General features: G+C 37.6%; 2 protein-coding genes across 2 annotated transcripts in view; one reads left to right on the forward strand and one right to left on the reverse strand.

The window, feature by feature from the left end:
- Positions 1-14: 14 nt before the first annotated feature.
- LOC141433113 (uncharacterized) overlaps positions 15-22,328 on the forward strand; it is a 26,817-nt gene continuing 4,503 nt past the window's right edge. Inside the window, exons 1-4 of the mRNA XM_074094956.1 lie at positions 15-197; positions 4,112-4,224; positions 7,966-8,129; positions 8,879-9,065. Of these exons, the coding sequence (XP_073951057.1) occupies positions 162-197; positions 4,112-4,224; positions 7,966-8,129; positions 8,879-9,065 (500 nt within the window). The 5' untranslated portion in view covers positions 15-161. The remainder of the gene's footprint in view (positions 198-4,111; positions 4,225-7,965; positions 8,130-8,878; positions 9,066-22,328) is intronic.
- LOC141433615 (uncharacterized) lies at positions 15,524-21,878 on the reverse strand. The gene is made up of 5 exons (XM_074095725.1): positions 21,870-21,878; positions 20,990-21,100; positions 19,704-19,862; positions 17,659-17,838; positions 15,524-16,793 (listed from the first exon to the last, which is right to left on the reverse strand). The coding sequence occupies exons 1-5, from the start codon at positions 21,876-21,878 to the stop codon at positions 16,656-16,658; spliced, it is 597 nt and encodes a 198-aa protein (XP_073951826.1). The 3' UTR covers positions 15,524-16,655.

A 22,328-nucleotide genomic window follows, 5' to 3' on the forward strand; every position in this document is an offset into this window, starting at 1 on the left:
ACACCACACTTGTCTTGTGCGGGCAGTGCGCCGACCGCACGCCCTTCCATACGCGCGAATGTGTCCTACCACACTCAAACAAAAATTTCGCATATAAGAAGTGTGTCACACAAACTGATTATCATTATTTATAGTGCAATTATTGTAAATTATTTGTCAAAATGTGTCTAAGAAATTTATTAATATACGTTCAGTTGGTAAGTTTTTATTTTCATTAGTAATCGTGCTTCATTAAAATTATAGCTCATGTGAGACAATAAAAAAACATATGAGGGTAAATAATAAAGAAATATCAACATTTTTGTTTAGAAAAAGTTATTTTATTTAATCTATGATAATTATAATTTATCATAGTTTCATATTGTTTGTCATTTGTAAACAAACTTAAAACTGTACCACGATGAGGGTAGGATACATGAGTTGTAGTTTTTTTTTGGTAATTAACAATTTTTCGTAAAAAAACAATATTGAACTATTACTTACCTAAAGTTAATAACTATTTATTAGTGATTATTAAGTAACTAGTAGGTCGAAAATACAAACTGAGACATGGATGAACAGAAAAACCAAAAAAAGAGACCAGCGCTGGGAATCTAACCCAGGTCCTCAGCATTCCGTGCTGCGTGCCATACCCCTACACTACCACTGCACAGGAGTACAGACACGAATTTCTCCTATGCACACAAATCTCAGGTTGCTTTTTTCTACTAAGCTACTTAAGCAGCAGCACAAATTTGGAGTTGAAATAAAAAATACAAAGACTCCAAATAACCAATCATATAACTAGTAGGTATTATTTATGTATAAGGTAGCTCAAGAAGAAAGGGTATTGTTTTATTCATTAGAAAAACAAATTTAGGTCTGAATCAATAATCAATACCCAAGTCATCCATCAATAATCAAATATCAAAAGCTGTCGGTTTTTTTTAACTAGGTGTTTCTCAGATTTAAAATGTATGTATGAATAAAATAATAGAGGTATTCCCCCTACATCTGGTATGCATTTAAGTACTTGTAATTAATAATAAATCCTACTCATTGTATTCGTAAAATAATGGCATTAAGAACAAAATACTTAATGAATGTCCTGCTTCACTGACTCATTGCCCATGCATTCAGAGCAGACGGACCGTTCAAAGTAAAAAAGGTATGAGGCGATAAACAGTGGGCAAAGTTTTATCTGTATTTACTGTTACCCAAGGCATCCGTTCGTCGTCTAAGCGCATTAACGTGTCATTAGATAAAGGTTGCTGACCGGGCCCATCTTCCATATTCATGCGAGACTGATCATACGCAAGGAAGTAGCGAAGCTATCAACATAACAGCACAATACAGATTCGCAAAGCTTCAGTTAGCACCTAAATGTTTGCTAACTTTGCTTGGTCTTATTTACCGCTTTAACCTACTTCAACTTTTTTTAATGATGCCAGCTATCCGAAGGAAAAACCAGAGCGGGTAGTAAAATTGTTTTGTGGTTTGCCTATTGCGTTAGACAAGAAGATTTGATTCAATTGCCAATACAAAACTACTGCTTTGAGCTCTGTTTCGGTAAAATTATAAGAATAGTGGGCAAACCAAATATAAATTAGGAACTTGATAGCAATATATACTTAACCAATGATAGTAACATAGTTAAGAAGGTACGATCAAGGAAACTGAACCATGTACCAGGATGTAACCTATATGCTACTAATGTCAAGTTGGCATCCCATACATCTGCCACTGGTACGTGATTCAGTTTCCTTGACTGTACTTACCTGCTTTTATTTTTCTGGACAAAAAGGCAAACGTAGTAATAGACTGAATCGAATCAATTTACGTTTATGACTGACATGTGTCAATTAAAATTTTACTTTCACACTATTTCTACAAAAAATAAGACATGAACAGGAACCATTCTGGTTGACCGGCAGTAGGATAGTTTAAGCGGTTCTTAAAGCAGGTTCTGTGAAGACATAATGCTATTAACGGATCGTTATGTAAGGTTCAGTAAACCCGGAATTATATCTATCAAATCATATTTAAAATCTGAATTTGCAGGATTAATATTATTTTACATTTATCATATCTTATCCTTAAAACCTTACCTTTAAACGAGCGATTCTTGTGTATGTTTAAATTTAGTTATATATTAATTTCATTTCATTTCATTTAATTGGGGATGTTGGGAATGGCTCGAAACATTTTGACGAAATTTGCTATGTATTTTACGATTAATCATCTATCGATTTTCCTTAAAATAAACCTAACAACTCATATTAATTGTTTTTATAGTATAATAAGTAACGCTTGCTCAATGAAATCTAAGATGCTTAAAAACTAAAAAGTTTTTTTGACATATTTTTCGTTGAGTAAAAACCTTAAACATCTAATTCATTGTGTTGAGAGGAGACGCGACTGACAGAAAATGAAGATACACTTGTTTATTCATTTTTATGAACATGACACTTGCTCTTATTGTTTTCGTTCACAGTAGGTACCTTGATCTCTGTTTGTAAAAGTTGTTTTTGCCGTAAATAACAAGTTTCTCTATCAAACTTAAATCACGTACTATGTGATCATTGTACCTCAGAAATCGAGTATTAAAATGTCGTCCAAGAACGTGATGTCCATACAATAAACCTTTGAGACCACTAAGCACTTTCGCTGCTTTTTCTGTATACAAATTTCACTTTTGAATCATTTCCTAGGCGTGTCTCCGTTGAGACCTATTGCGGAAATCATAATAATGAACCCATTGCATCCCTTGAGTGTTTTTGTTACATCAAATGAACTTATTGTGTCATCCTGTAACATAATGGAATGACGTAAAAATATGTCGCATTTACAATATAATATACATCTGAACATTTTCTTGGGTTTGTTTAAACTTAGAAAGCAATGTTATTTGCCCTAGACAGGAAAGTTACTTTCCTTTTGTTAGTTTGAATTTATATTGTTCAGTAATAATATAGAAAGCATGAAACAGATGATGAAATTACACCTGACACCTATATGTTTAAAAGTTACAACAAAGTTCAATGACAGTCATACGCGATTGACCCAGAAAGCTGATACTGACGCTTTCTTCACGAGGATCTTTCCGATTCGCAACGCATAACTAAATTGCCCTTCCTTTATGGTTAACAAAGGATGCACGGTGAATATTTAAAATAAAACAATTCATTTAATCGTATCTTGAAATTTCTAATATGTAATTGAAATTAAATGAAATGAAATGTTATTTGCTGTAAATAGTAATATGATGTTATAGGTTTTTGTTTCATACTTAGGCTGTATAAGTCATGCAAATATTATTTTTGATACATGCATCACATGCTAGCAATAATGACTCCCTAGTTTGTATCAAACGATTCTAGTTGACATCATTCATACATTTATAATAACCCAAAGACTTATTATAATCAAGAATATAATATTAAGAATTAATAATAATGATAATAATCAAAAACGTATACTGTATTGTAGATACCATAAAAAATTACAATCAAAAAATAATTTTGGGGAGCCAAATTAGAATAGTTCTAAGGAACACAAGAAAAACATCGTCTAAAAACTCACTAGAAAAATTTTCAATCTCCATCTAGTCACGCCCATCAATTCCTTTCTCGAACCGACTCATCATTTCGTGACCTAGCCGTTCCGAACCTGGCAAATGTCCGTGCACCGCGGATGCCTTCTACTAGATTCGTGCAAGAAAGGGGACGGGTTTCGTGGTCGATGATAGTGCCAGTGGCTTCGGAAACTATGTCATTCGGCCACGCCGCGGCACACATACCGCCCCTGGCTGCGACTGGCATTCTGTGGAGTCGTGCGACAATCAATCATTTTGGTCGCTGTTATTGTTCCAAATACAAAGAGATTACTTGTATTGATTTGAGTCAAATGCTATCATGATCCATCGGCTCCAATCCCAAGTAATTTTACTGTAACGCAAATCTGATAAACAATAACATCAATAAGATACTCAATTGGTTATTAGGCATTCAGTGTATTTTTTTCATCCGACTCTTTAGTTGTTGTGAAAATAAATTTATGAATGAACAAGACAAATAAGTTTGTTACTAAACTCCATCCAGCAAACTCATTGGTTTATTTTTTCTTGTTTTAGGCACTAATAGCGGCGCTGGTGGCTGCCGATTGCGGTCCAAGATTAAAATATGCCTGGGGTGATGCTCTCCAAGGCACGGACTGCCCTGGCCCAGACGGATCACCATATCCCAGGTTAGTTCTGAATTTATTTTGATACTTTGCAAATCTAGCGAAATAGCGACTTTACAAGTGGGGTATGTGCAGTAGTTCTTTCTTGTACCAAGGCTTGTACAGTCAACGTCATAAATAAGTACCTTCTCGCTTTCAGTCGGTACACAATTTCATGACTTTTCAAACATGACGTTAAAATGACAAGGTACAAAACTGATCACTTATTTATGACGCTGGCTGTATGAAAAATCCTATTTTTTGTCGAAAACCGATTTTTCCATTAAATAAACTGTTTGTATTTCTTATTTTGAACTATAAACCAAAAAATTAAAGCCTTTTAAGAAAATACAACCACCTCAGAATAATATTTTTAGGACTATCGTTGTTTAGCTTTAGAACTGAATATCTAGTTTTATAAATAACAAACAAGAAATTAAATAATTTAAATAAAAACTAGTTCCTTAAAACTAAATTTAATCTAGAAATGGCCCCGTGGCATTGTGCCCAGAAAGGCGGGCAGCATTCCCTCACTGGAAAGCTACGCTAATTCTTTGAGAGATTGCTGGCGATCCTTTTTCTCCAGTTGTGACATCCAGGCGGTTTATCAAGTTTTTTAATGACTGAATTATTTGTTAAACTATTCTACTCGTAACAGATAAACTTACTTAAGAATCCATTATGCTCATTCGTCAAAGTTCAGTAGACTCATATTCATACTTTAATATTTATGTATTAGGTACAATTAACATGTTTTGCTAGTTTTTTTGATTTTTTGTAGGCTACCACTACAACATAAGATCTAACATTAACCGTTCAAGAAAAGTCTTCTTTATTTTATCCACATTATAGGAACCTTTGTGCGTAATCTGCGAATTAGCGATTGTGTAATAAAGAAAATGAACTTACGTACGAGTCCTGACTCCAAAAAGTTATTTTATTTCGCAAACACACCAATAAACGATTATTTCTGTTCAGGTATTGCATGATCACTGATTGTTAATTTATTGTCAGCTAGGTACTTCTTAGTTAAGTTTTTATTTTATGTAGAAAGACCAAAAATTCTAAACAAGTATTTTATCAATCAAAATGAGCTTTTACAAAATCACCACTCGTTCTAAAATGAACTTTCGTCCAGTTTTTTTTCTAACTAACAATAAAATTCTATACGAAGTCGAAAGTTTACCTGCTTAAATATTCGTATCATGACCGCTATATGCGTTAAAATAGTAAACAGTGCCGGCAAGGACACCCAAAATTATTGGTAGGTAAATGCGAAGTTACCGGTACTCAACCGGTTTGGTATGGGCGGGTAAACCACGTATCTACTGGGCAACAGTGGGCGAAGAAAGACGCATATCTGCCTTATCCGATGGCTAGCCGGTCCAGAAACTTCGGATGTACCTGTCACGCTAACTCCCCCTTGACGTCACAATCGCTTGCAGTATCAATGCACTGTGACACTAAGTTTTTTTTTCTACTTTATCCCTCCTTACATAAAGTGATAAAACATGGGAACGAAGATTGAGGAACACAACGATAGATAACAATGAAACAGACATTATTAACTAAAGTCGACGATGTACCCAAACGTGAATTCAATCGCAAAATTGTGGAATTTCCAAAGCGCAAATTGGCGCTTAACACGTTTTTACGTTTACCTTCTCTAGTAATTCACGCTTTAAAACTAATTGTAAATTGCAAAATCTAATTCCATAAAAAAGACTCCTTCGGATTACAGAGATGCTAAAAGATTCAGTGTTATTTAAACACCAGACCATTTCTATATTGGTACTATACTAATACTCTTTGCACCAGACGAAGAAACACTGGTTATCGCACCCAAGCTCGGTCAAACTGGGCAACAAGTACTCGTAACAATGGACAAAATCTACGATACGTGAGTATCATTTAAAATTGGACCACGTTGGAAGGACAAGAACAATGAAAGAAAGAAAAATGTAACTGTACTATGGAATGTGTCCCAGTGCGTTTATTAATGCAAGAAATAGGGGTTTCCGCGAAGGATATTTGATATCCTGAAATCAAAAAAGATTTAATCGGTTTTATCTAGTCTTCATCCTGAAGATTACGATTCAGAAGAGGACGGGAAATTATTATTTTTGATCATAACGAATCCAAACCGTTATGGTCATAAAGTAGTTTATATTGAATTTAGGTTGTTTATTTGCAAATGGTATTCGTGTAATTTAAGAATTAAAAAAGATCATTGTATCGTGAAAACTATCGTGAATTCGTGATTCTGAATGCGTTAGACAATAAGGCATCAAATATTGTTGTGATGGTATTCGATTGCATTTTCTATGACGATTACTTAAAATGGATTTCTAGCGAAGATATTTTCAACTAAATGAATACGGTGGTTAACTTAGCTGCTAAGGTAGATGGAAAGCTTGAAGCATGTCCAACATTGATTGAATGCAACGTTTCATTCGCCACGATGTAGAACATTGAGTGATAGAAAAGATATTTCCTCAAGTTTGTCGCTAAAAATCTTCCGAAAGTTAACACATGATAATTTGAAAGTTGCTTTGGAGTAAAAAAAAACAAGTACGGAGCATAATATTAAGAAGTCATTATACTAAAGTAGAAAATAAAATATAACGAAGGAAGAGATTTTGTTATAAATTTAAAGAATCTCAGTTATTTTGTTTCAAAAAAAGGTTCTCAACTCAAGTACCCGGATCTATTGTTACAAACTTAAGATAAGTAAACATGTTGTAAGTAAAGTTTGATGTTTTTCAAGAATAAATACCTGACTATTCAATTTTATTGTTATCTTTGCCCAGGTTTATCTAATTGCACCGCTCAGAATATTAAATAACACACTCGAAAAATAGTTAATTTTTCTTCGAAATCTACATTTTAGGATAAAATTGTTGGCTTGGCTTCCACACTCCGATCATTGACCTATAACGTAGTTAAGTGTGTATTCATGTATCAATTTGTAGATACAACAAGTTCCCGTTAATAATTCCTTAGCACAAAGTAGTTTATCTCGTGAGAATTTTCCCACCAAGCCGTGAACTCTGTTGTATGTACCAAGCAATTTTCTTCACGCTTGCAATGTAATTTGAAATGATCATTATTATGTCTCATTACAAGGCGCAACGGAACGTGAGAGCTTAATTTTATTTCGCGCTATCTAAAGCCTTGTTTTGTATTCTAATGGCATTGTAACATTATTGTATTGCTTTGTATTATATTGTTGGTACGAGGTTCACTGAACAATCAAAAGATGGCGCTTTAATCAATAAAGTATTAACTACGGCCAAAAAAGGTGTATCATTGTTAAGTGAATAAAGTTTTACCGTGTCAAAGTCTTGAAACTTTGTGGCCAAGTGTCCCATATACAGGACTTGTTGTTGTTGTTTCTTTAAAAAAATATGGCTATGTCCATTGGAGGACAATTTTGCCAGTGTCTAGTAGTTTTTGCCGTTGTACGGTAAAAAAATTCTAGAAAACGAAATATGACAGGTAATGGTGGATGAACGATGACAGCGCGAATCACCTATACAGAACTTATTTATTGTAATGTGACATGACATGACATTAAACTGAACGATAAGTCATTGAGCATCTTTATACCATGTGGTCAATACATAATTATCATTAAATTATCACTTCAGTAATTATTTGTTTCAAATTTCTCTAGAATTCACAAATTTATTGAAATATTTCATTAATGATCGTTGTTACTTTACATTCCCACTCCAGCTCACTTGTTTCTTTGTCGTTTTCCAGACACCTAGTTAATCGAGCGCTTAAGTCAGGCGCACTGGGTCAGGGGACGCGGCAGGCCCGCACGATGAGGACCGTGGATCCGGCCGTGATGAGGCGCGCTTTGCTGGACGCGCATGTTGGATACTCCGAGGGATTGAGCAGAACGCAAAATAGCACAAGAACTGGTGGGTATTAAATAGTTTATTATTTGATATCTTCACAGTTTTCCCATGTCGTCAACGTAAACCCACGAACTTCAGTTCATACTTCTCTGTAAGTTTTCTCATTTTTTTAAGTGCGCAGAAATCATTTGTATACGAACTAAATATAAAAAATTAACAAATAGGCAATATAATAAAGTAATATTAAATTCTAAGCTTAAAACCTATGTTTACAAATATCACGAAGATTGTTACTACCTATTGAGCAGGGCGCCCATAAGGCTGGTTGTGTTTACCTATGAAACCTAATTGATAGTGATTACAAACAACAACCGATGTGAAAAGTAGGGTAATTACAAAATAATAATGAAACAATAAGTTTCTCTCAAGGTGTGTGCTCATTCTTAAACCTATAATTTACCTAATCATGATGGTACAATCTTTCAAAAAGACTTACTTACTGAAATTGTTTAATCATTTTATTATGGGTTCGCTACGGTTCAACAAAACGAGTAAAATCATCAGTGCAGCTGTAGATTACTACCGGGCTTGCTTTGATTCTGATGCTGGCCCGCAATATTATTTATTTATTTATTTGCCAATAAAAATTACAGCATATAAAATATATATTGCTATTCGGATGTTTTTACTCGTAACTTAAAAAGCCTTCTTAACTGATTAGATCTAATCAAATGATTTAACTTAATAACGGTTGTTCCTACTGCCTCACCTTTAAATACGAGAAACACATTAATTTTGCTTTTTTTTTTCAGGTCGTGCCACAAACCTCCCCGGCCTGTCGCCAATGTCGTCCAACTCGTGTGGTGGCGGCCGTCTGTGCCGAACGCGGTACAACACTACAGCGCCGATGTACGGCGTGTCGCTTACGTCTGGACAGCCCGTCACTATCGTGCAAAAGTTTCCCGACCTACTGCAGCAAGTTGTGTTTGAAGTTTGCGAGTAAGTGTATAAAGATTAACTTAAGTGGCAATCGTATACAATTGCTACCTACCAAATTCCTTGGTCGCTTAGTGCCGACAATCAGATGGCTAGCACTTCTACTTAGATCACCTTATAATACTAATAATTGTTACGTGCGACTCCATTGCGAATAACTTGTTTATCGCTCAGCCGTGGGAACAACAGAATTTGTCACGGTAAAAACTATTTTTCATCCTTCACAATGTTTTATACTGTCTCAATACAAAATTTCATCTAAATCTGTACAGAGTTTTAAGCGTAAAGAGGTAACAAACTTATAAACAGACAGGGATACTTTTTATTACTAAGGATAGCAATTCCAACTAAAACATAAGTAGAAATTGACAAGCACATTAGCTTCATAATTTGCCTTTTAGATACAATTTGTCCAGTCGTTAAATTATTTTTTTTACATGCCAACCAAAAAACCGGTAAGTACTTATCGACTTTTTACGTGAAATTAAAAATAAATACATTGATGTCCCCTCACTAAATTCAAAATGCAGCTGCATGGTTTCTTAAAAATTGGGAATTTAAAAAAACCCGAGTGGTTGGATGTAATATTGTTATTACTACAATCGTTACCCCCATTACCGCACATCAATAAGGCCGAAAAACGATTGTCACCTGTCTGTTTCCGAGTGTGTGTGATCCACAGACTACTTACTTAGAGATGGTGTGATCAGTGGTGTGATGTGTTTGTTTGTGTTAGTGGGGACCAGTAAAGCTCAACCATTAATACTCATCCAGCAGCGTACGACCTGATAACATGTATCCATTTTGGGTTCCGATTATCCCGTCGTACATCATGGTTGTGCATTATTAGGGCGACATATAGTAGGTAATTTCCCGCCGTCTGCCTTTAATTTAATATTTATCTAGATAAATAGGTACTCAAAGCCGTCTGCCTGTACATATATACGGTCAAGGAAACTGAATCAGGTACCAGGGTGGAACCTATGTGCTACTCACAGACCTTATATCGAGATAGACGAAAAGAGCGCTTCAAACTGTACATAGAACGACGACGTCTTACACGCGTCGAATGTGTGCGTAAGACACAAGGGCTGACTATCGCAAAACCCTAGTACTATAGGGTACGCGGAACCGCTTCAAAGGTGTAAATAAATGTAATCGTTAATCATATATTTTTTATTTAGGTCTACTTAAAATGTGTCTGTCTATGTATTTAAGCATTATTAAACTTTACATTACAATAATATATGACTACAAACGTCAACTAATTATTCGTACTAATTAGTTATTTCATGTCGTATTATCGCGATACTTTTAGAAAGCATTATTATTAAGAATAGGAAGTAGGCAGGTAGGAACCTCAATTTCTGCGCGCACCACTGACAAGTTGGCGCTTGCTCGCGGACTCACGGCCACCGAGCCGAGCAATGAACTACTTTTCTTATCTTGGCTGTTGACAAACACCCAACAATGCACAGTATATCACCATCGCAAAGTTATTGCTCCAACTTAGTGCGTGCGACGGTGCGGCCGACATATGTCGCGTTGCGCGCCGACTGCTTTCTACGGTTTTCCTACATCTGCGCTGAGGGGTGGGGTAACTCGAACCGGTGCGGGGCGGAGCGGTCCATTCTTAGCCAGTACTATTATATATTCTGTGCCTATGTGCTACTCACAGACCTTATATTGAGATAGAGGAAAAGAGCGCTTCAAACTGTACATGAGAAGTGAGAATTACAGCGTATCGAATTTTTCGTACCTACGATGACGTCACGAGCGAGATTTAGTGATGGGAAATCAAGACCGCACGGTGCCGATTCAAAGGCGCGCGGAACCGATTCAAAGGCGTCCGCCGCGACTCTAGCGGCGGCTTTTTCAGTGCATCGCGCATTTAGGTCAGACAAAACTTTGACCGTGGATCTAACTTTTTACACGCAGGTAGGTAAACTCTTACGGTCTATCTCGATATGTATGTGGTGCATAGATGAGAGTGTGCATATGTGGTGCTACCAAAGGTGCTACTAATGTCATGTTGACATTCCACACAATATGTGCTACAGAAATCATAGCAAAATTAAATATGAAAAGGTTCCACCCTGGTACGTGATCGATTCAGTTTCCTTGACTGTTTCTAGGTAAACTATCCACGCTGAGATCTTTCAAAGTACATGTAGATGTAGCTGCTAGCTACAGACTCACAGATATCTGGTAAGTGGTAAGACCTTGTGCAAGGTTCGCCCGGATTGCTACCACCATCTTGCTCGCGTGCTTGCACTGTTGTGTTTCGCGTGGAGAGTAAGACAGCCGGTGAAATTACTGGCACTTGAGGTACCTATCCCATCTTAGGCCTCTAGGTTGGCAATGCATCTGCAATCCCCCTGGTGTTGCACGTGTCTATGGACGGTGGTGATCTCTTACTATCAGGAGACCCACTTGCTCGTTTGCCATCCAGTCGAATAAAAATAAAAAACGACTTGCTAGTTTTCCTCAATATCGATGGCAGTCAAGACATAGGGAGAACTGGTTTTAATGTGTGTGCCATGTCTGTCTGTCTGTCTGTCTGTCTGTCCGTACGTCCGAGGCTTTGCTCAGGGACTATCAATGCTAGAAAGCTGTAATTTTGCACGGATATAACTATGCCGACAAAATAAATAAAAAAAAAATTGTTTAGGGTAACTACCTCCCATAGACGTAAAGTGGGTGTGATTTTTTTTTCTCATCCAGCCCTATAGTGTGGGATATCGTTGGATAGGTTTTTTAAAACGTAGGGGTTTGCTAAGACGATTTTTCGATTCATTGATTTTTTTGCGAAATATTAAACTAAAGTGTAAATTTTCATTAAAATCGAGCCCCCCCTCTAAAATCTTAACCGGTGGGTGGAAAAATTTGAAAATATTCAGGATGGTAGTAAGTACATCAAAATTTCAAGAAAAACTATACCTAACGGCTAAGTTTGCTTGAGAATTATAAAATATACCTAAACTTGGAAGATTCCGTATAAAATACGAAATCCATAGAAAAATATAAAAATATTACTTATATTTTTCGTAATGGCTACGGAACCCTATTTCGGGCGTGTCCGACACGCTCATGGCCGGTTTTTTTTCAATGTTGCACGTGAAGCCGGCCTGGGTCGCTACGCTACTAGTTAGATTCTGAAATGGACTATCTTTGTTTACCAAACTTTGTTCATCAATCGTATGCTTTTCTTATTCCAGGTCCAGCGAATGCTCCGTGATTCGTGCTCATGCACGCAGACGTATGTTCCTTACTTGTTCTTGGTGCTGCTGCCGCTTGGTCCTGTCACCCTGACAGGGCAGGACTACGTTCTGGTAGAATCCGGCTGCGTGTGCCGACCCGACCCGTCGAATTAAAGCAGGGCTTCGGAGAAACTTGACGCGACCGCTGCGATATTGACGCCGCGACGAAGTGACAGATAATGTACGACTATAGTAAGAGGAATAGGTAGGTACTTGAGTGCTATCGCTTTTAGGATGAAATGGCAATAACCTATCAGACTTAATAAAGTTGAAAAACCCACTTTCGTAATTTCTAAGTTCAGTATCTCAAAAACAGATTTTAATGAAATATAGCCAAGAACCAGCGTAAGGAAAGAAAAGAAAGAATGAAAGAAAAACATTTATTGCCCATAAAAATACATAGGTATAGTGAGAAGGTACGTACATTGCTCAGCTATGTGACCAAAGGTTCAGGCTCAGCACGTGCGTTAGACTATGCTTCACCGCGTTGATTTTCAGCCACTCGCACGCTTTTACGTAAAAAAGTATCACAATCGGTCCATCCATTTGAGAGCTACGGTGTCAAAGACCGACATTCTCATCAAAATTATAACATGCCTCTTTTTTGCGTCAACCGTTTTATGATATTTAAATTAATTTTGAATTGACAATGTTGGGGTCTTTTAGATTTTCTATGTTGGTTAGGGAATTAAAGCAATTAAGTTGAGCGGCGATTCTGTGCACACAAAAGGGCGCCTCATTCTGTTAGCTCGCTGGCGTCATATTTCTGTTCCACTTATTATTCGTTCTGTACCTGTGTATGCCTACATATATTACGAGGCATTTCTGTTACTGCGTTCGAAAAGCGTACTTACTATATTTTACATACAAGTTGGTCAGTCACTATGCCGCGGCGTCATTATCGCAGCGTTTTGACGCCATTGAGACGCTTGCTTCGAAAGCTTACATGGCGCCACTACACTTCAGTACGACTAAGCAAAGATTGATTCTTCGCTGTACTTGGTATTCGACGAAAACAAACAAACGAAGCTCGCGTTTGCCAATGGACTTCGATTTTATATGTAGTTATTTCGGGACACGGGGTAACTAATATTAAAACACGTTCTCGTCTTTCGCTTCTAACGTTGTCAGTCTTCACTTCAAGCGTATCGGTCGTTTACCTATGACATCGATACTAAGCTCATTTAGGCGCCAGTAGTACATTTCATTTTCATCACACATCACAGGGTAATTCTGTCTTCATTCTGATCAGAATGATTGACTGAACTGATGTCAGAATGAGCGCGTAAGTGATCTCTTTGGCTTGAAGAAACCTAAAGATGCCGAACGATGTGTCCTGTGCAGTGGTTCTGTACTGTACTTGGGGGTAATTACCTCCATAGGGGTAAAACCGAATTTGTAACAGACAACAAATGTGTTGTCACCGGACACTGTGTACAAATGCGACAGAAATGGAATGAGCTTTTTTGAGATATTAATGACAACTTTATAAATTATCATCTCTAGCAGCGAGTATCGGCAACGAAATGTAAGCATTGGGCTCAGTTTACTACCGATCATATTAATATTAGTATTATTATATATATAAAGCTACAATACGGTAGATTTGTTTGCACTTGCCAAGGTATGAAAATGTCGACACATGCATTTTTTTTTATTAAGTATTTTCAAGACAAACTATCATTGAATTGTTAGTGAGGGCATAATAAATATTTTTGGAAATTGATGGAAAGTTTGCAAACTTTGACATTATTTTTATTGTAATCTGTGTGAAAAATGTATTTTCCCGAGTTTTCATGCATTTAAAAAGACAAAATCTTGCATTTATTTATTATAAGATTTAGAAGGAAGAATGATTTGGCGACTGTGGGTCTTTATTGTTTTAGATAATTAATTACTGTAAAATCGCCGACGAATTTAATTTATTTGGATCTTATTTATCGGCCATTTTGTAGTTGTACGGTTGAAATTTTATTTTGAATTTACTTATATTTTATGTTAATAGACTGAATTTATTAATGTTAATTTATTAAATCATAATAATATTTATTTTCTATCTTATTTTTATCCTATATTATAGTGCAAATGTGTTTGAAATTGAATGTATTTTATGAAAAGTTGCGAGTTAAAATTTTTAAGTTAATTTTGGTTTGTTACTATTTACTATAAGTACCTACTTTCTTCGGAAATTTCTGTATTATAAATAACTTATACAAACATCGAATGTATCAAAAATAAAAATAAAGTAAAGAACTACAATTATGTACTAACTAAATTAGTTATCAATTCAAACATGTAATCCTTACAAGCAGCAATGTAAATAAAAATTGACTTGAGACAATGGGTATTCACATTCGCACGAATACACGAACCAACAGGATATTTGTAAGACGACAATGAGGGCTATCGCGTATGAATTCCCCGCTAGAGGCGCTAGTGTTGCGTGAGGTCTCCGAAATGTCAAATCTCATAGTTTTTGGGTGAGCTACGCGGGTTTATTTATAATTAGAATAATTTTTGTGAATATTTTGCAATATCTGAAATTAATTATGGCAAATATGCGTTCCGGGGCAATGAATGTCTGTGTTTTGAGACAGTTTTGTCTTTCGGAAACCTTTGTCCTCCCTTTTTTCTGAACAAAACTGGGACTATAAAACACTGTGGCATGCTCGATATTTTTATGGTACGGTTTTAAGGTGTATTAAATATGATTTTAATGTAAACTTTGTTTTCACGCCCGTATTAACAGACTTTGAAAGCCATACTTAAAAACTTCACGGCACAGTGCGCCATCTAGTGAGACAAAAAACAATAGCCCTCGTTTCAAACGAATTTGGTCGGTCGGTACGTCGGCGTTTATCGTAGTCTCGAACCTTTGACAAAGCGTTTGTTTGGTTTCGATTCCCCATTACGCTTTTATTTTCCTGCAAATATTTAAACCTACAACGTCCGTCCAATCGTGTAAAGTATTTGTGACAGATATTTTCTTTTTCTGTAAAATGTGTCTCCAAACCAAACCAAACCAAACATATTTTTAAATTTGCAGCCACTCTTGTACCAAGACTGGCCTTTTCGACTAGGTATAAGTAGATATGCTCAGTGACGTGGTATAAAACGTTCTGGCACCTTCTGTCATGAGATCAATCACGTAACCAACGGCCTTTTGTTCAAGGACGGGAATCAGAAAAAAAACAAAATAGGTAGTTTTAAATATTTTATTAGGTAACATTTTGTCGCCTACCTACTACGTAACTATCTACTTAATTATTTACAGAATAGATTATTATAATAGTACAAAAATAAAAATACCTAGACAACTAAAGGCATGGGATACTGGGCTAAGTTAAATAAAATTGTGGCAGACACGAGCTCAGCTTGTTTTTGGAGAAATAAATGGTACCATAGCCCATTTTTTCGATTATAAGACCTAACATGGTTTTGGTACATAGGATATAAGTAAAGTAGCCGAGTGATACGATCGTATTTAGGGGTTGTTTCACCACTTGATTAATTTTATTTGACGGATAAATGTGATGCCGTCTCCGTCTATTCAAACAAAACCAACAGAGATGGCGTCACATTTATCTGTCAAATAAAATTAATCAATGGACGGTGAAACAGGGGGTTACGCTACAAAATGATTGTCATAAAAACAATTTTTAAAGCTTCGTTAATAATATTTCGTCGCTTTGATTGTACATACGCGTGTGAATTTAATTAGCACTAATTTTTTTGATAAATTTTGACCACCCAAAATGCATGTAGAATCATTTTCACGAGGGTAAAAGATGGCTAATCCGAGGACCAGAAGGCAAACATAGTTTGGGCGCCATTTTAGTAAGCAGTACAATTGATAAAAGAAGATTTAACGTAATTTTCGGTCGGGCTCATGCGCCAAAGTGCCCCTATGGCAGTGGCATACAGTGCACGTAAACTAGACAACAATCTATAAACGTTGACGATCTGAACGAAATCCTATTTTGTTCTTTGCTGACTACAATGTTCCATATCATGACCGTAACCGTTCCGACACAGAAGTGCTTGATGTGTACATTTGTACACCATACCATACTAAACGGGATAATGCACCGTTGTACTTACGTAGCCGATAAACTTATCTGTGCGTATCTGACGACAGAATGGTCCTGTCTGATACATGCCAGTAGGTATAGACATTCACACAAAAACAATGCTTTTCTGCTACGAAAGTAACACTTCTAGTACATTTTTAGTAAGACAGGGCCTTCAAAACACTCAAGCAATATAAAGAATTTCGGAGTCGTCTAACGTTTATGCCAGTAAGCGTCTTGTCTACGGCTTTGAGACTACTGTATTACTGTTGGTAACGGTAGTACTGCGGTGCTTGCTGTTGCGAGTGCTGGGGCTGTGCTTGCTGGTGTGTTTGCGGCTGCAGCGCCTGAGGTTTGGGAGTAGGGATCTTCACCACAATATCCGTGGGCTGCCGGGAGACCTGGATGAGAAAGGTGGTTAGTATTCAAAGGCCTCATTCACACTGCGTTTCCACCAATGTGCGAGATGCGCTGCGAGGAATGTTTTTCATGAACCAATACGCTTAACTTTCCCATCCTCGCACAGCACATCTCTGGTGGAAACAGCTGAGCGAACCGAGCGTTTCTATTGGTTGATATAAAACATTCCTCGCAACGCGTCTTTGAACATTTCTGGTGGAAACGGAACGTCAATGTCATTCAATGTACAGTCGAGTTCATAAAATTGTGAGCAAAAATTGTATCAAAAATATCTGCACACGCTTCTACGCCGTTAACAATAGAGTCGTGTTCAGATACTTTTGAACAAATTTTTTTACAAGTTTAATGACTCGACTAAATAGGTAATTAGGTATCTTCAGAGCAAGGTCTTCTCAATATTTAAAAGTAGCTTTGCTCAACTTGTACTACTATCCATTCTGCGGCTCAACCTATAGTAGGTAATAGAGCTTTAACAGACGAACACATAGACTTGATGGAGAGCCAGAGTTATTTATGCAATACCAGCTACCTATGAAAGAATGAAGGGGTTACGACCCAGGCCTAGCGGTGTGACCAACGGCCTTTCAAGTTGAGGGTCGTGAGGGTAATTTTCTAAATTAAGGTGTGCGTAAAGGGGAAATTTACATACATTTGAAATTCATGAAGTTAAACATCACACCATCGAAGAGCTTCAATGGAGTGTGAAGTTCACAATCTGGACTGCGCCCGCGTGGGAACTATCACCCAAGCCATAACATTCTGAGAGGTGCCTGTGCCCTTCAGTGGGACATGCCGTGAAGATGAAGGCTTGAATCAAATACTGGACCTGTGATTTAAGTAACTTACCTCAGCCTTGAAGCCCTCCTTGGGGTCAGCGGTGTACGTGACAGTCCTGATGAAGCCGTCGCTGTCTACAACGGAGTACGAGCCCTTGATGGTGTCGCCCTCCCTCTGCTCCTTGCGGTTTTGGTAGTTGGTGTACTGGTCATCGTTGACATCGAAGCCGAACTGGTAGGATGGGTGGGGCTGTCGAGAAGATGTCGTGTAAGTAAATTTGCAAGCTTATGCCCGAGAATTTGAAATAAAAATTTAAAAAAAAGTTTTTTGTTAAAGTGTGAGAGTAAATTTACTGAATCAGGCGTAACTTTTTGGAGGTCCATATCAACTACAAACTCATTTTGCTCATAACACACATTTTTAGCATAGACAACAGCTATCATAAGGTCTCGCTCGGGTGAGCAAAGAAATTATCTGTAGTTCATAAAGTCTTTTACTATTTCCATTTTTTTTCTACTTGTTGATCGATCGTATTAATATTCAATTGCCTTTATGTTGGAGAAATTATTTTGTTATATCATATTATACCGGGTGTGGCCTGTAATACGAGCAAATAATTAAAACATAGGATCGTACTCGTCGAACTGGACAACATTAGTTCAGCAGCGACTTTAAAAAAAATGGAGTCTTTAGATTTTTCTTTTTAAGAAATAGAAAAAAAATAGAAATAGAAATCATTTATTCGTGACAAAGTAGCGTAGCATAACAAAAAGATATTAAAAATTTAAGAAAATTGTATGTCACGAAATGGTCCCAAATGAGCAAAAAATTGCCGGTCTTGCGAACGGCGCTAACCATCAAATACAATGCGCTATGCGCGATCAATGTACGCCATCCTGCAGGGCTACTACGAAACTCGAAGTTCGTATCGTACCATCCCTCTCGCTCTCGTATTAAATAGTATAAGTGTCAGAGAGACCGCACGACACGAACTTCGAGTTTCGAGTTTCGTAGTAGCCCTGCTGGAACCCAACTGACGTCGCCAGTCACGCTACAAACATCAAGCAAAAGTGCTTTACATTGCTTCTTGGAATAAACTTTAAAGTGTAATAAAAATAAAACCAATTATTTTGAATAGTCGCTGTAATGTTGTTCAATTTGAAGAGTATGATCTATGTTTCAATTATTTGCTCATATTACAGGCCACACCCGGTATACATATTAATAGACGTCATAGATTGTAATAATACTAAATGCAATCGTTAAAACATTGATACATAACATAATGTAACCTACAGCGGCGATTCGTCACAGGCTGCCTCCACATCGCGGCTTTACCCGGTCATTGCGCCTATCGAGTTACCAAGCAAGTTCCTAGTGAAAGTTACCCGTAAATATGAACCGCGTGTGGTTTATAAACTTGATAGGATTACGTGTGTAATTATAATTGGAGCGGAACCTGGCCCTTTCGTAAATTGGACGGTGATTGTAGGGTTCGGGTTCCTTGAGTTGGAAAGTGGATAATAGATAATTATGTAGGAATGCGGTTAAGGCTCCATTTCCACTAGAGATGTGCGGTAAATGAAGTGGTTCTATTAGTTCATGAAAACACATTCTCGCACATGGAAATGCAGTCTTAAGATGTTTACATTTTTGTGAATGTACAGTCACCAGCACCAATATCTGATACGACTCTATTTCTAGGGCCGGAAGGACGTGTCAGATATTTTTGCACGCTCCGCTGTGGCAGATATTAATGCTGGTGACTGTACTACTTACTCCAAAACAGTTTTTTTTATTCGACTGTATGGCAAACGAGCAAGTGGGTCTCCTGATGGTAAGAGATCACCACCGCCCATAGACACCTGCAGCACCAGGGGATTGCAGATGCGTTGCCAACCTAGAGGCCTAAGATCTCAAGTGCCAGTAATTTCACCGGCTGTCTTACTCTCCACGCCGAAACGGCAGGATTAGCGAGCAAGATGGTGGTAGCAATCCGGGCGGACCTTGCACAAGGTCCTACCACCTGCATTCTTGTTTCTTAGCCTAAAGCCTGTACCTACGGACTGCGGCACTAGTACTGCTTCCGACAGCGAAGTTCACTTTGTACTCACATCATAGTCTTCAGGCTCGCGGGTCTCCTGAGGCCTGGCGGGCTGGTACTGGGGTTGAGGCCTGTATTGGGGCTGAGGAGCTGCTTGGGGCCTGTACTGGGGCTGGGGAGCTGGCTGATACTGCTGTTGGTACTGAGGTTCGCTCTGGACTTGGTACGGCTGTGGAATAATGATTATTGGTTAATTATGGGCTACTGTCTGTACTGTGAATATAGACAAGTTCTGCAGTGAAATTTTACTTTTATTTTGTTCTAAGTAAGCAGCTGTTGCCCGCGACTCCGTCCGTGTTGTTATTTGTTTATCGCTTTCCCGCGGGAAATATGCAATTTTCTGGGATAAAACTATCCTATGTCCTTTTCTGGGATTCAAACTATCTGTATACCGAATTTCATCTAAATCGGTTCAGTGGTTTAGACATGATGAAGTAACAAACAGACTTACAAACTTTCACTTTTGTATTAGTGGGAAGTAAAAACATAAATTGGGTACTTTCCCGGGTAAATAAAACACATTATTTTCTGTTTATATTAGTCCGTCAGTTTACAAAAAAAAAAAACAAAATCGTTTATTGACCAAAGACATTTTTTGTTAAAGTTCGGGAGTGGTGGCCTATGACGCCGCGTCACAGGCCACGTCGTGCGACGCTTTTTACCATAGCGTGACCTCACGTGGAACTTTAACTGAGTATATTATCATCACAGGAGGGATTTTTCCGCTTCTTTAGTGAGGGTTTTCACAATGGCGAAATATCGCTAGATGGCGTTAGTATCGTGAGATCCGTTTGACGTTTGCTTGCGATTGGCTCATTTATATAGTTATGTAACCAATCACGAGCAAACGTCAAACGGACGTCACAATACGAACGCCATCTAGTGATATTTCACCCCTGTGAAGGAAAACCCTCATTGAGAAAAGAAAAAATACGAGTCCTGACGAATTAATTAGATTTTTAGGACCTTTGCCCGTTGTAAATATTTCGACTTATTTATATATATTAGGCTGTAGCCTATTTCTGACTGATAAACTATGCAGTTTTGCTGTGTGCCGCGTGGAATTCGGTTATCGCGCGCTGTTCCCTCGGGAACTGTGCATTTTTCCGGGATATAAAAAGTAGCCTCTGTCACTCTCTGGCCCATAAACTATCTCCACGCCAAAAATCAAGTCGATCCGTCGCTCAGTTTCGACGTGAAAGACGGACAAACATACAAACACACATTTTCGCATTTATAATATTAGTACGGATATTGTCGTTTAAAGGCATGCAATAAACAACATCCCCGACTTACGAGTCTAGCAGGCGCGGCGGCGACGGCCTGCGGCCTGGAGATCACTTGGGTCTGCGCCGGCGCCGGTTGCTGCGCGTAGTACTGCCTCAGTAGGTGCGGGGGGATCTCTGCCTGCTAAAAACAACGAAAGGTTAAATTTACGAGCTTTATTTTTAACTTGCGTCTCCAAATCTTGCCGTAAATTCAATCCACTCTATTGAACTTGATGGATGACTTGAACTTTGAATGTGTTAAAATAGTTACACATGGAATGACAATACAAGTAGGTGTAAACAAAAATGATGATAAATATTTTTTAGCAAAAACTTCTTCTATGATTAATAAAATGACTCACTAAAACTTAATTCAGCTTTGGCTAATTGCTGAGGATACCTACCCACAGTTTCGTATTTTTATTGAGTTCAATTATTTATTACTGACATTATATGTAGTTTATAGACGACATACTAGAACACAGACGAAAAAGGAACTAAAAGTTTACCTCTTGGGACTGTAAATATTTTTTTCATTATTTACATCGTTGACATTTTTAATTTCTCCTTATTTATGTCGTTTCTATTTTATTTAGTTTCATTGCTGTAAAAGCTTGTGTCTTTATGAAGAGTCAATTGACCAATAAGTATTCGTTATCCCAAAACAAAAGAAGCCATTGTCAAACAAAATACACTAACGCAACGCAAGCGTAAAAACAATCCAAAATGTTTAACTGGCTTCCTATGCAGGTATAAAACTAGGCCATCCTCAGTTAAATCGAGAGCGTGAAACGAGCTCAGAAAACCCATCATTTGAACCATAAACCAAGCCAAAACCAGCCGTGTGTCAGCCAAATTATCGTTACGTAACGCACAAAGTAACTGCTCTTGCAAAACGGTAACACTACCGTAGACATGTCTCGCCCGATTTAACACACTTTTTTGCCACACACCTGAACAGGTTTTGTAAATTACATACGTTTTTGTTTCATATTTTCCGGTCTGTTTTCTCGTGAATCGATTGTTGAGTGCTTAGTGAAATTAATAAGGGTAATCTGACAGCGCGTTATGGAGGCCAACGGGCAGCAACGCGAGGGTTATCTCAGTTTAATGCAAGTTGCCAAGCAACCAATGAATCTTATCCCTCAGCTGTTCGCCTCGTTGCCGGGTAGCTTCCAGTTCCTTGCCTCAGGGTTTCGTTATTTCGGAGCAGATTCTATTAAAAACCATCAGATTTGATGACTCTACTTTCCCAGGTCAACTCTACCTATGTCTGCGTTAAACTACAATAATGTTGAAATAACTGCATCTATTATTATATCCTTTTGCAAGTGGCAGGGTTACTGAACACCATATATCTCGTTAAT

Source organism: Choristoneura fumiferana, chromosome 12 (genome assembly GCF_025370935.1).
Source record: "Choristoneura fumiferana chromosome 12, NRCan_CFum_1, whole genome shotgun sequence".
Lineage (NCBI taxonomy): Eukaryota > Metazoa > Arthropoda > Insecta > Lepidoptera > Tortricidae > Choristoneura > Choristoneura fumiferana.